This window comes from Myotis myotis, unplaced genomic scaffold (assembly GCF_014108235.1).
Source record: "Myotis myotis isolate mMyoMyo1 unplaced genomic scaffold, mMyoMyo1.p scaffold_m19_p_14, whole genome shotgun sequence".
In the NCBI taxonomy this organism is placed as follows: domain Eukaryota; kingdom Metazoa; phylum Chordata; class Mammalia; order Chiroptera; family Vespertilionidae; genus Myotis; species Myotis myotis.
In genome coordinates, this window is record NW_023416318.1 from 44,716,572 (window position 1) to 44,729,479 (window position 12,908).

Sequence of the window (12,908 nt, forward strand, 5' to 3'; positions counted from 1 at the left end):
GTCAGAGATTTGGGTAGGGCTCGGCTGGGTGGTTTTCTGTTCCAATGGCTTCCAGAATCCTGGAGACAGGACCGGTCAGAGGGGTTAGGAGATGAGTCATGTTGTGAAGGCAAAGGATGTTTCAAAAAGAGTGGCGTGCTCTGTGTGGTCAAATACCATGGAAAACTCTAGAAACAGAGGACTCAAAAGTGGCCGGCGGGCATTCAGGATGAAACAGCCATTCACGGCGGAGAGAAGTGCAGTCCTGTGGTGGGGCAAAAGCTACAGAGCCACGCGGTGGGGAGTGAGGGGCAGCGGAGTTGGCAGAGATAAACTGCGTTAAGGTGTTTGTAAAAGAACTTACAGCACAATCTGGAATGATAGAGGGGTTTCTTCCTTTTCCTTTAGGAGAGGAAAGCCTGAACATGAATAGATGGTGAAGGAATGGGACAAGTAGGAAGGAGGAGTTGATGATTTTGGAAAGGAGGGGAGGGGAGAAAAGGATTGAAATATGTTTGAAATAAGTGTTCCGCGCACATGAGAGGCAATGAGATGCAGAACAGAGATGGGGAAATGCTAACGTGAGTGTACGTACTGTAGTCGGTTCCCAGAATGGTTCATAACAGTCTGGCCCACATATTGACATTACTTTGGGTTCAATCACTAGGGTGAACATTTAAATATTTAAAGTCATGTTTACATATTTATTTTACATCAAATAGACATCTTTTCTCCAAAGGACCCATTCGATGCCTCCTCCAACGGGTGCTCCAAGCTGGTAAATGAATACACAAGAGGTCTCTTACCTGCATTCTGAGTATCTTAACATATTCAGAACACAGTCAAGGCCAGCGTACAAGCGGAAAAGCCTCCCAAGCAGGAATGTGGTCGCGAAGTTCCTGTGTGAAAGGTGACACCTTTCTCTGAGCGGTGTTTACTCTCCCTTACAGTTGGTTGCCAGCATTTCCTTCGCGGTAGGAGTTTTAAAATAGGAAGAGGACGAGGAGGAAGAGGGTGTTCTGAAGGCAGGCAGGCAGCAGGAGGTGGCAGGATCTGCCTTATCATAAGGTGCCAAAAAGCAGGGAAAAACCAGGCGCAAAGCACACTGGCTTTGGGTCTCTCCGCTTAGGATGTAACATCCTTCACATACAACAGCCCTCGAAGGACACTGCTTTTTTTTCAGCCTTAAATAACGTTGAGAAAAAGATTCTTTGAGTCATGAAAAAAGCTTCGCTGTTCCTAATGTGGAATAATCTATGTTTCACATGGGTTGGAAAGGAGTCTATGAAAAATGGATACGATTACAAGAAAAAAGTGGATGCTGAGGTGGTGAACCGTGGTCCCCCTCTCTTCCTCTGCCCACGCTGTTTCCCCAGCCTTTGATGCCCTCGGCCTTGTCTCCTACGCCTCCTCCCTTTTCTCCCGTCAGGGCTGAGCACAAATGCCTCCTCTTCCAGGAACCCGTCCCCTGGATCCAAGCGGAAGCCATCTCCTCCTCCCCTGCCCGCGCTCGGCTTTGCACGGGTCAGCACACGGCGTTGTTGAGCGGCTGCTCTTCCACTGAGTTATGCGCTCCTCGGGACCAGGGACCGTGACCGCGAAGGTGGACCCACTCAGCACCGGCTGTCCAGTCGGTGCTCCGGAAACGCCTGCAGAGCTGAATTAATTTGGCAAAATAATTCCGGGGAGGGTAGCGTGCCCGAGGCGCGGATGAATGATTCACGGGTGGTGCTTCGCATTCTTTACCTGGGAGTCACGTCGGGCGGAGCATCCAGCCGGCCTGGCAAATCCGTGCAGAGTTGAAACGCACCGCAGCGGCCGCGATCCGGGTGCGGGGGACGCCCGCGGGGGGCCAGCTTTCACCCGCGGGCAGGGAACCCGGAGACGGGCGGGGGGCCGGGCCGGCCGGGCCGCAGGGGGCGGGGCCCTGCCGCTGGCCCGCCCCTCCCCGGGCGGAAGCCACGCCCCCATCGCGCGCTCGCGGCGGCGGCGGCGCGTGCCCGCCTGCAGCCCGGAGACCTCGCGCCCTCGCGCCCTCGCACGGGGGGCGGGCTCGCTGCGCGTGCCGGGCGGGGAAGCGGCGCGAGCCGGGAGTTGAGGACGCTCGTCGCGGGGGCGGCTCCAGGGCCTGAGCGGGCGCCGCCGCCGCCTGAGCCGCGGACGCCGGGCCGGAGGTTGGCGGGGGAGGCTGCGGCCGCGGAGACCGTCTGGACTCCCCCTGCGCCAGCCGGGAAGTGAGTAAGGGGGGGTCCGCGGCGGCAGCGGCTGCGGGAGAGGTGCGCGGTGCTGGAGCCTCGCGCCCGCGAGGAACGGGAGGAGCCCGCGTAGCGCCCCGACCTCGGGAGCCCGCGGGGGTGCAGGGCCGGGCGCGGCGGGGAGGCGCGCGGGGAGCCGGGGCCGCTGCACCGCGCGCTGCGAGCGGAGACGGCTCCGCGCTCACGGCCCTGGAGGGGCGCGCGGAGGGGATGAAGTGCAGCCCCGGCCGGCGCCGCCGGGCTCCGAACCCCGGGCCCGGGAGGGGGTCTCCCGAGTTCCGGGCGCGCCGTGGCCGTCGGTGCGGAGCCGGGTGCGGGCGCCGCGCTGATGCTGCTGGAGCCCTGTTCCCGGGGAGCGGGCTCTGCGTTAGGCGCTCAAGGGGGCATAGGAGGCAGGTCCTGGCAGAGGGCAGGTGAGGCAGACAGGCCCTGGCAGAGGGAATGGGATTTATTTCAGATCGCCCCCAAACACTGTTTCCCGAGGCACCTCACAGCGACCCCGTGCACCGTGTCACCCGTGGAAGGAAAGTGCTGGCGGGGAGAGGATGCCGCTGACGAATGCTCGCCGCTCGGTGCCTGTGCCAGGCCTCGGGGTGAGGGAGACCTCCAGCATGCTTCGCAGGCGTTTATTGATTAGCCAGCCTCCGTGGGTAGGGGGCCGTGGTCGGCAGTGGGGCCACAAAATAGTGTCAAACACACCGTAATTTACTGTAGGAGCTAACCATTTGTTTGTGAAGCTACGAACACAAAATACAAAGCAGCATTGAATGTTGTCTCACACCTTACTCACCTTAGGTCTCGTGTCCACCCCCCACTCCTCCCGGGATGGGGAGATTGCAGCCATACGTGGCGTGGTTTGGGGATAAAGCAGGAGGGTCCAGGGAGCTCGTGGGAGCAACTTAGGAGAGTTTTGGAGGCTCTTGTAACATTTAAAGGGAGAGAAAAATTAAAAATTTGAAAGGAGAAAAGAAGTTTCCTTCTTTCCCAACTGTTATTAAGGGCTCCATGATCACTGCTAGCTAACTTCTCAGCGACAGACGAGAACAGCAGTCCTGCAAGAAATGTTTATTGTGTGAATGAATGAACCCAGCATGGTTTTGGTGTACATTGCACAGAGCAGCATTCATCACTCTGCTGGTGGGGGTGGCTGATGGACTTCCCTTGTTCCTAAAGCTCCCTCTACCCCCCCCCCTTTTTTTTTTCTTCCATGTAAGGTAACCGGGGTTCACAGGTCTGAGCGTTTAAAACAATGGCTGCGGTGATGGAGTTGCCTTTTCTGGTAGCCATGCTGCTGCTCTCACACCTTCATTGCAGGTTAGCTGTTAGAACTTACTCCTGGGGCCATGGCTTCCACTCCTCTCTTTTCCGCCACCTGAAGAAGAGCACTTTTGTCCAGAGGACACTTTTTGTTTTTTACTCTTGTCCTGGTTCTTGGACTGTGGGTCTGTAGTAAGCCCCTGCATGGGCTGGAGCCCTGCCTGTGCGCAGGCTGCCTTGCTTAGATTCCTAGACTCTCCCGCTCCAGTCTGCCGTTTCAGTTCCCTGGGTTGCAGTGCCTGTTCGGTTACTTTGTCTGCCAAATCAAAACTTGACCTTTTATGAGTTCTATGAGGATTTTTATCACACGTAAGTGGAGTCACCTTTGAAGGGGGTTATAGAGTCAAAGCAGAACTGACAAGGTTCTTGAGGGTCCACCGAGTGTGAGAGACAAAGTTCTACTTAGAAAACTAGACTTCTAACCGGTAGAATGGCAAGTTACCCTCTATTTTATACCCTTTCTGGAAATCTCTCAGGGCCTTCGTTTCCTCGTGTTAAAAAATAAGGGTCATGTTAATCCAGATTTGGCGTCGTGTGGTCAGCCTTGAAGAGCTGATATCTCTTCAGTTTCACTGCTGTGTACCTCAGAGTGCCTCCAGCAGGCGTCTGCCAGTTCCGTTTTGGGTCCTGTAATTTCAGGAGCTTTGTTCTCCCAGTGATAATTGTGTTTTATTTATGTATTTAATTCATATTTATTTTAACATCAACTTTATTGATGTGTAGTTTACATATAATAAAGTGCATAGATACCTGTGTATAGTGGGTGAGTTTTAAAAATATGCATACTTTGTCCAGCCACTATCCCAATCAGGATATAGAAACTTATCTCTCTCCAGAAGACATCATGGATTTTAGATAAGAGGGGTAGGAGGAGAGAGAGAGGGAAGCACCAGTGTGAGAGAGACACATGGATTGGTTGCCTACTGCACGAGCTCTGATCGGGGATGGAACCCAAAACCCAGGTACGTGCCCTGACCGGGAATCAAAACAGAAACCTTTTGGTACAGCAGACAATGCTCCAACCCGCTGAGCCACCTGGCTGGGGCTCACTTCACCCCCCTGTTTAATTTATTTCTAGCTACACAAGCTTCAGGGCTGTGGTGTCTACTTGCGCAGGATCTATACGGCCCAGGTTTCGGAGACGCCGTTCCTAGCAGAGTCCCTGCGAACGGCAGCTCCTGGGGTTGTATGGTGCCCAGTCAGTGTGGCTGGGGCTGCAGCTGTGCAGATGGCTCCTGAGGGCGCACTCTGAGAAAATACCGACAGTACAGACAGAATGAAAGCCTCCTGGGCCCACTCCCTTCTCCACCAAAGCTGTACTCTGTTATGCTCCTTCCTGACCTGTCTCTGTGCATTTCCATCTCTATACTGGTGTAGGTAATGCAGACAGAAGCAGGCTTTCCCCATGCTCCCCACATGCACGACACGACACTGTACACTGTTCTGCAGCTTGTTTTCTACCAGAACATCAGAGATCTCTCCGTGTTGAAACAGGGATCTACCTGGCCCTTCCTGACCACTACGCACTCTCTCACGAAGTGTGTGCGGTACCGTAGTTTCAGACATGGCTGCAGTGAATGAAAGGGAGGCTCGCTGGGTCAAGAGGGTGCACATTTAAAATTTTAATTGGTGGAGGTTTAACCATGTTGCTACCTGTGGAGCTGGTTCATTTATTTTTAACTGCCGCACAGTGTTCAGTGGTAGACTGAACTGACCGTTTACGGAGCCTTCACTCGCCAGGGACAGTGAGGTTACTTTGGATACTAATTTGTTTTTAATGGGTGTATGTGTTGCGAATGCATCCTGCCAGTCTGAGGCTTGCCTTTTCCCTTTGTTCACAGTGTCTTTGGTTGTATGCACATTTTAAATTTTCCTGTTACATTTATGAAAGAAATTCCCTTAAATTAAATTTGTGTGTGTGTGATCTTGTTAAGTAAATTTTCTCTATCCCAGGGTCTGAATTATATATTTTTTTATGTCCTTCTAAAATTAAAAAAATAAGTTTTGCCCAGCTAGTTGGTTGGAACGTCATCCCATACACCAAAAGGTTGCAAGATCGATTCCCGGTCCGGGCACTTACCTGGGTTTCGGGTTTGATCCCTGTTCAGAGCGCAGATGGGAGGCAAATAATCGGTGTTTCTCTCTCTCTTTCACTCTCCCGTCCTCTCTCTCTCTGAAATGGATTTCTAAAAAAACCATATCCTCAGGTGAGGATTAAAAAAAAAAGTTTTACTTTTAGTGTGAAATTTCTAGATGGTATAATAAAGAGATATAATTTATTTTTTAATTGTGATCATCAGTTTTTCAGCACTTTTTCTTATAATGTTTTATTGTGGCAGAATATACATAAAATTTACCATTATACCATTTTTAAGTGGACAGTTCCGTGACATTACATTTTTTCATATTTTCCAACATGAAACTCTACCCATTAAACACTAACTCCCAGTTCTCTCCTCCCTTCAGCCTCAGCGACCACCATTGTACTCTCTATGAATCTGACCACTGTGGTACTGCATACAAGTGGAATCTGACTATATTTGTCTTTTTGTGTTTGGCTTATTTCACTTAGCATAACATCTTCAGGGTTGTGCGTGTCAGACTTTCTTCCTTTTTAAAAACTGAACACTATTTCGTTGTATGTACGTGTCACGTTTGTTCATTCATTCATCCAGCAGGACAGTTTAGTTGTTTCCAGCTTTTGGCTGTTGTGAATCATGCTGTTGTGAAAAATGGGCGTGTAGATACATGTTCAAGTCCCTTTCAGTTATTTTGTGTATATATCCAGCAGTGAAACTGTCCATGACAATTTAAAAAAATTAGATACATACCTGAATGTGACCTAAATGGGTGGATGATACAAAGAGTTCTTATAAACTCCCTCTTCCCCATGCATAGTTTCCCCTGTTATCAATATCTTGCTTTAGTGTGGCACATTTGCTACAACTGATGAATCAATATTGGTTGTTATTATTGTTGTTATTATTATTAACTTTAGTCCATAGTTTATGTTAGGCTCCACTCTTTTTTTTTTTTAAGTTTTCCCCCTTTATTGATTAAGATGTTACAAATGTGTCCTTATCCCCCCAATGTCCCCTCATCCCCCCAATCCTGCCCTCACCCTCACCCCCTGTTGTCCACATCCATCGCTTATGCGTATATGCATGCATACAAGTCCTTTGGCTGACCTCTCCCCCTCACCCCCACCCTCCCCTGCCTTCCCTCTGAGTTCTGAGCATCTGATCGATGCTTCTCTGTCTCTTGTTAGACTTCACTCTTAGTGTCACATAGTTCTTTAGGCTTTCACAACTGTATGTCATGCATCATTAGTATCATTACATGACATTTCATGTATGTCATACAGAACCATGTCATTGTCCTACAAATCCTCTGTGTTCCACCTACTCAATTCTTCCCTCCCTCCTCGTGAGATGGTCCCAGCAACCACTGATCATTTTACTGTGTCTATAGCTTTGCCTTTTCCAGAATTTCATATGTTTGGATCATACAGTTTGTAGCCTTTCAGACTGTTGTCTTTCACCAGTTAGCATTATGCCTTTGAGGTTCCTCGATGTCTTTTGCTGGCTTGACAGCTCATTTGTTTTTATTGCTGAATAATATTCCATTGTATGAAAGTACCACAGTTTGTCCACTTTTGAAGGATATTTTGGTTACTTCCAGTTTTTGATAATTATGAATAAAGGTGCTGTTAATATTTATGTGCAGGTTTTTGTGTAGACATAAGTTTTCACCTTTTTTGAATAAATACTTAGGAGCATGATTGCTGGGTCATATTGTTAGAGAATGTTTAGCTTAGTAAGAAACTGCTTGTCTTTGAAAGTGGCTGTACAGTTTTGCATTTTCAATAATTTAAAAAATGTATATTCTAGCACCTTAAATGTACTTAAAAATAAGCATTTGTCAAACTGTTCTGTAAAATTAACTTCATCTGGAATGAATTCTTATTCCAGTTGTTGCTTTTGTTGGCTATCTTTCTTAGCATTATATTTCTTTGTGTAGTTTGCAGTGTTGATTTACAGATTCATTTGAGTGTTAGTGCTTTTAATTTTGTTCTTATTTCTGTGCTCACCCTTCTCGGTGTGGTGATATTTTAGGTGCTTTTCTTGATCGGCTGGAACCTAATAAAAATTAGATATGATAATGGTGGGTCAGGGGTCCTGCTCTTTGAGGTAATTGGGGCTCTTTTAGATCCACTCAGAGTTAAGTGAATGTTTTGGTTCAGTTCCTGGCCACGAGTCTGCGTTTTTATCTTCCCACATTTTTAAGCCCAGAGCATTGCATAAACTAGTTCTAGGCAGAGACCGGCAGCTGTGTTTTTTAGCTTCCTTTCGGCTCAGCCTCATCCTGGCTTTAAACCGTGAGCCTGGCTCAGACGTCCCCGGCCTGTCCAGGTCTTCTGCTCGATGAGTCTCTGTTGCCCTGCAGGAAGTACACACCTGCTTCTGGACTCGGTGTCCAGCAAGCCTGTAGCTTCAGCTTCGCTCCCCATTTTGTGTCTATTCTGTTTCTGATCCAAATGAAGGTTTTTCTTGTTGAACCTTCCTAAGTCATTTAAAAATAATTTGTCTATTACTGTGTATTTGAAGGAGAAGGGATGCACCCAAGTGTCTGCTTACTAAACTGCTTTGATTAGGAGACTTCACTGGCCATCCTTCTTTCTAAACTTCACACCACTGTTTTTATTTTCTGTGTTACTGCAATACCTAGACTAGGGGTGGGCAAACTTTTTGACTCGAGGGCCACAATGGGTTCTTAAACTGGACCGGAGGGCCGGAACAAAAGCGTGGATGGAGTGTTTGTGTGAACTAATATAAATTCAAAGTAAACATCATTACATAAAAGGGTACGGTTTTTTTTTTTTTTTTTTTTTAGTTGTATTCATTTCAAACGGGCCGGATCCGGCCCGCGGGCCGTAGTTTGCCCACGGCTGACCTAGACCCTTCAGTACAGAAGTTGAATAGCAGTGATGATAATGGGCACTTTTATCTTTTTCCTGAATGGGAATGCTTCCAGTGTTTCGCTGTTAGATAGCATACTTACTGAAGGTTTCTGGCAGATGTCTTTTGTCAACTTGAGGAAGTTTTCTTCTGTTCTTGATTTGTATTTTTATTGGGTGTTGAATTTTTTCAAGGACTTTTCGGGGGGGGGGCATTTGTTGAAATTATTTTCTCTTTAATATTGTTAATGGTAGAAGAGACCTTTCTGAGTTACTGATAACCCAGAGAAACATATATTGTATGGGAATCGAACCAGCAACCTTTTGGTGCATGGGATGATGCTTAACTAACTGAGCCACAGCAGCCAGGGCTGATTTATAATTTTTACTACATTAAAAAAAATGCTCTTTACTTTAAAAAAATATATTTTTTAATTGATTTCAGAGAGAAAGGGAGAGAGAGAGAGAGAGATAGAAACATCAGTGATGAGAGAGAATCATCGATTGGTTGCCTCCTGAAAGCCTCACACTGGGGATTGTCCGCAACCCAGTATGTGCCCTGACCTGGATGGAACAGTGACCTCCTGGCTCATAGGTCGATGCTCAACCACTGAGCCACACTTAGATGGCTTCACATATCTTCTTCCAGTTTGTGGCTTGTCTTTTAAAACATTAAAAAATATGATATTTTGACATACTAAAGTTTTAAGTTTGTGGCTTTAATTTATTGTTTATAAAATTTCCCTACAGACTTATGAACAAAGAAAAATAATGCTAGCGTTTTCATATAGAAAGGTGATACAATGAACAAGGAGTTAGGGGTCCTAGGCTTCTATATTCATTTCTTTATTGTGACGCTCAGTTATATGCTGGGACAGGATTTTTATTTGGATGTGCAAAATGTGGGGCCTGGGTTAGGTTATTTCTAAGCCCTCACATTCAGGTTCTCTGTTGCTTTGCTTGTGGTTTCTGTAGCTCATAATCGTTGCTACCAATGTGTTAACTCAAAGTTATGAGAACTCAGAAAAGAAATTGTTGTTAATATTCAGGATTTAGATGTGAAGGCTACACATTGCTTTTGTGGTGAAAAAGAAATACAAATAATTTGATTTAGGCCGGAACACATTTCATGGGCTTTTAAAAAAATTAGGCTCTGATTTTGTGCCAGGCTTTGTGCTAAAAGCTTTACATAATTTATGTAATTGTTACTTCAGCCCTCAGAGGCTCTCTTTGCTATTCGGAGTACAATATGTATTTGAATTTTTTTTTATTGGGACCTAGAAAGTTTTTCAGGTTTGTAAATGGAAAATCTCTGTGGTCTTAAAAACATTTACATTTTTTTTTTTAATCTGAAAGAGAAGAGAAAAGAAGAAGTATTAGAGGAAGGACAGTGGAGAATTTCCCTGAAATAAGCACGGAAGTTCTGCAGGGACGTTTGACTAGTTGCAGCTAAGTACTCAGTAATGACAATCTCTGTCATCTGTGATTTCTTTTTTTTATTTTTATTTTTATTTTTATTTTTTTTTTTATTTTTATATTTTATTGATTTTTTACAGAGAGGAAGGGAGAGGGATAGTTAGAAACATCGATGAGAGAGAAACATCGATCAGCTGCCTCCTGCACATCTCCCACTGGGGATGTGCCCGCAACCCAGGTACATGCCCTTGACCGGAATCGAACCTGGGACCTTTCAGTCCGCAGGCCGACGCTCTGTCCACTGAGCCAAACCGTTTCGGCCATCTGTGATTTCTTGATCACATTAGGGCATCCAGAGAAAACCGGACAGGAGTCTGCAGGGACACAGCGAGCTTGCACAGGAAGTTTTGATACCCGGATGCTTTGAAGTAACTGAGGGCTGGGAAGGTTAAGACATAAACAAAAAGATTCAAGGGAAATGAAGGGTATTTGACACTTAGGTGCAGTACAGAGATATTCTGGAGACCTTTCTATTTAGAGCCTGTCTCTTTCCTTTAGTTTTTGCCATGGGAGTTACTCACCTGCTGCCTGCAGACTCAGTCCAGCTCTGGGACACACTGCTTCCTCGATAGGACGGACAAGGCTCCAGACCCTGTGTAACTATGAATTAAGTTCTGATCCAGTGCCACAATTTGGGGACCTGTATTTTTTCCTTTCCCTGGAATCCTAGTGTTTGTCCTGAAGGGGGCGATGTGGCTCAGCGGAAAGAGAGTGGACTTCTGAGTCAAATCGGTTGCCTAAATCCACAAATTATTAGCTTTGTAACCTTAGGCCACATTAACCATGTAGGCTCTAAATTTACTTTTCTAATTCTACCATCCATATCCCTCATTTTCTCCTCAAGCCAGGCACAGTCCTGTCTCCCCCCTTCTCTCTCTCTCTCTCTCTCTCTCTCTCTCTCTCTCTCTCTCTCTCATTTATGACCAGTGGTTTTCAAAGTGGGAGGCATGCAAAAACGATCCTCTAGGTAGGCTATAGCAAGAAAATATGGGCAATTACCTTTTACTAATATTTAATTCATAGGTTGATCCTTTACTCCCATCTGTATGTCTGATGCTACACAGCAGGTCCGGTAAGCGAGGTAAGCCGAGAGGAAGGGAGCAGGGACACCGCAGCCTCCATATTGGTTTGCTTACATTCTGTGCAGACATATTGCAGTTCACCTCTGCTTGGCTTAGTGGTCTTTCAGATTCTATTATCTGATGGGAATGAAATGAAACTTGCTCAATAGACAAAGCGTTTGAAAAGAGTCCTACAAAGACACTGCAGATGAAGTTTCAGATTCAGTTGAGGGTTGAAGTAATAATGCCGGGAACATGAACTGCAAGATAACGCAGAGCTGACACTTCTATATCTATTATGGGCTTGTCAGTCAATTGCAAAGTACAAGAACAATAATGATCTAAGGAGATTGAAGGGGGATCAGTAAAAACACCTTAAAGTTGTTAGAAATACTATTTGTTATAAGGATTTATTTATATATTAGGGGCCCAGTGCACGAATGCGTGCACCTTGAAAGGAACTGTGGGTGGCGAGGCTGTGGTGGGCACAGGGGCGGGTCTCGGCCCATCCTCCATGCCCCACCTGGCCCCTCCCACCATGGCCCCGGTCCCCTGTCTATCGGCAGCCCCGCTCCTGCTGCCACTGCTCCCATGTGCTGATGGCGCCAGCCCCGCTCACACCCGCTGACAGCATAGAGTGATTGGGGCAGGCGCCAGCAGCGGGTGTGAGTGGCAGCTGCTATTCCAGTCGCCTCTCAGGAGCAGGGGGAGGTGGAGAAGCCCTCAGGGGCGATCGGGGCCAGCAGCCGCTGCTCGCACCTGCTGATGGTGCCAAGCGATTGAGACTAGTGCCGGGCACCAGCAGAGGGTGCGAGCGGCGGCTCTGGCACCGGCTACGGGTGTGAGCGGGTCCGGCGCCGGCAGCAGGTGTGAGTGCTGGGCAGGACCGTGGAGCACGGGAGCAAAGAATTTTCAGTAACCACCAGAAGCTCACCTCGATGACAGCGACTGGTGCCCCACCTTGGTCTGGCACCCCTGCTCACCTGTTCCACCATCCCAATGCAACTGACGCCCACCATATTCCGCGCTCTGCTGCCTGCTGCCAACGCCTGCCATGTTCTGCATGCGCCCCCTAGTGGTCAGCGCGTCATAGCAACCGGATGTTTGGTTGTTCCACTGTTTGGTCTATTTGCATATTAGGGTTTTATATATGTAGATACCATTGATTATATTGTGCCCAAGGTATTTACTAATGATATTATGAGGCTACTCCTAGCAGTTGAGATATTTTAAAACTAAGCATTCAGCATATGAAGGCAAAGTTATTGAGCTTTTTCAGTGATGGTTAGTCATGTGCTAATTAGTATCTTAAATTTTTAACTTAATTATACATTTTTAGAAATTTTGTGAAGATCTTACTTCAGGAGTAAAACCAAAAGATACAAACCTTTGTTGTTCTTGTTTTGGTAATAGTGGCTGAAATAAATACAGACAAATGAATAATTTTAGTTTGGTGAAATGCATGCCTTGTTAGCAAATATTGTTGGGAATACTCATAGAGGACATTACTGAAGATTTGAAGTAATATTATACCCAACTATGGAGTTTGTGAGAGTTTCTGTTCATTTGGGTAAAAGTACAGAGCTTATGGTATTTGATATACTCCATTTTATTGATAAAATATGTGAAGACCTGCCTCCCCAAACCACAAAAGAAAAGGTTTACCAGAGAATATATTCAAAGTAAAGGACTTACTTTGAATATATAAAAGAATAATACGGTGTCCCCAGAACCAGCCTGTGAAACATAGCTAATAGGGTTGCTGTCCCTCTGCGGCCACTTTATTCTGCTCCCATCTCCAGGGGTATCACTTTCTGAGTTGGGTGGCCGCAGGCTGCGTGTGCACTTGGAAAGCATTTGTGT

General features: G+C 46.8%; 1 protein-coding gene and 1 long non-coding RNA gene across 18 annotated transcripts in view; one reads left to right on the forward strand and one right to left on the reverse strand.

Annotated features, from left to right (window-relative positions):
• Positions 1 to 654: 654 nt before the first annotated feature.
• On the reverse strand, positions 655 to 1,881 carry LOC118669216. The gene is made up of 2 exons (XR_004971914.1): positions 1,726 to 1,881; positions 655 to 1,636 (listed from the first exon to the last, which is right to left on the reverse strand). It is a non-coding gene; the product is annotated as an uncharacterized LOC118669216 (long non-coding RNA).
• Positions 1,882 to 2,033: 152 nt separating this feature from the next.
• Positions 2,034 to 12,908, forward strand: part of DTNB (dystrobrevin beta) — a 158,425-nt gene continuing 147,550 nt past the window's right edge. For 4 of the 17 annotated variants that reach the window (XM_036335160.1, XM_036335164.1, XM_036335166.1 and 1 more), the window contains exon 1: positions 3,457 to 3,548. In XM_036335160.1, the coding sequence (XP_036191053.1) occupies positions 3,484 to 3,548 (65 nt within the window). In that variant the 5' untranslated portion in view covers positions 3,457 to 3,483. Of the gene's footprint in view, positions 2,214 to 3,450; positions 3,549 to 12,908 lie in introns of those variants that run through there. The other 13 variants (XM_036335151.1, XM_036335159.1, XM_036335162.1 and 10 more) reach the window with 8 other exon arrangements.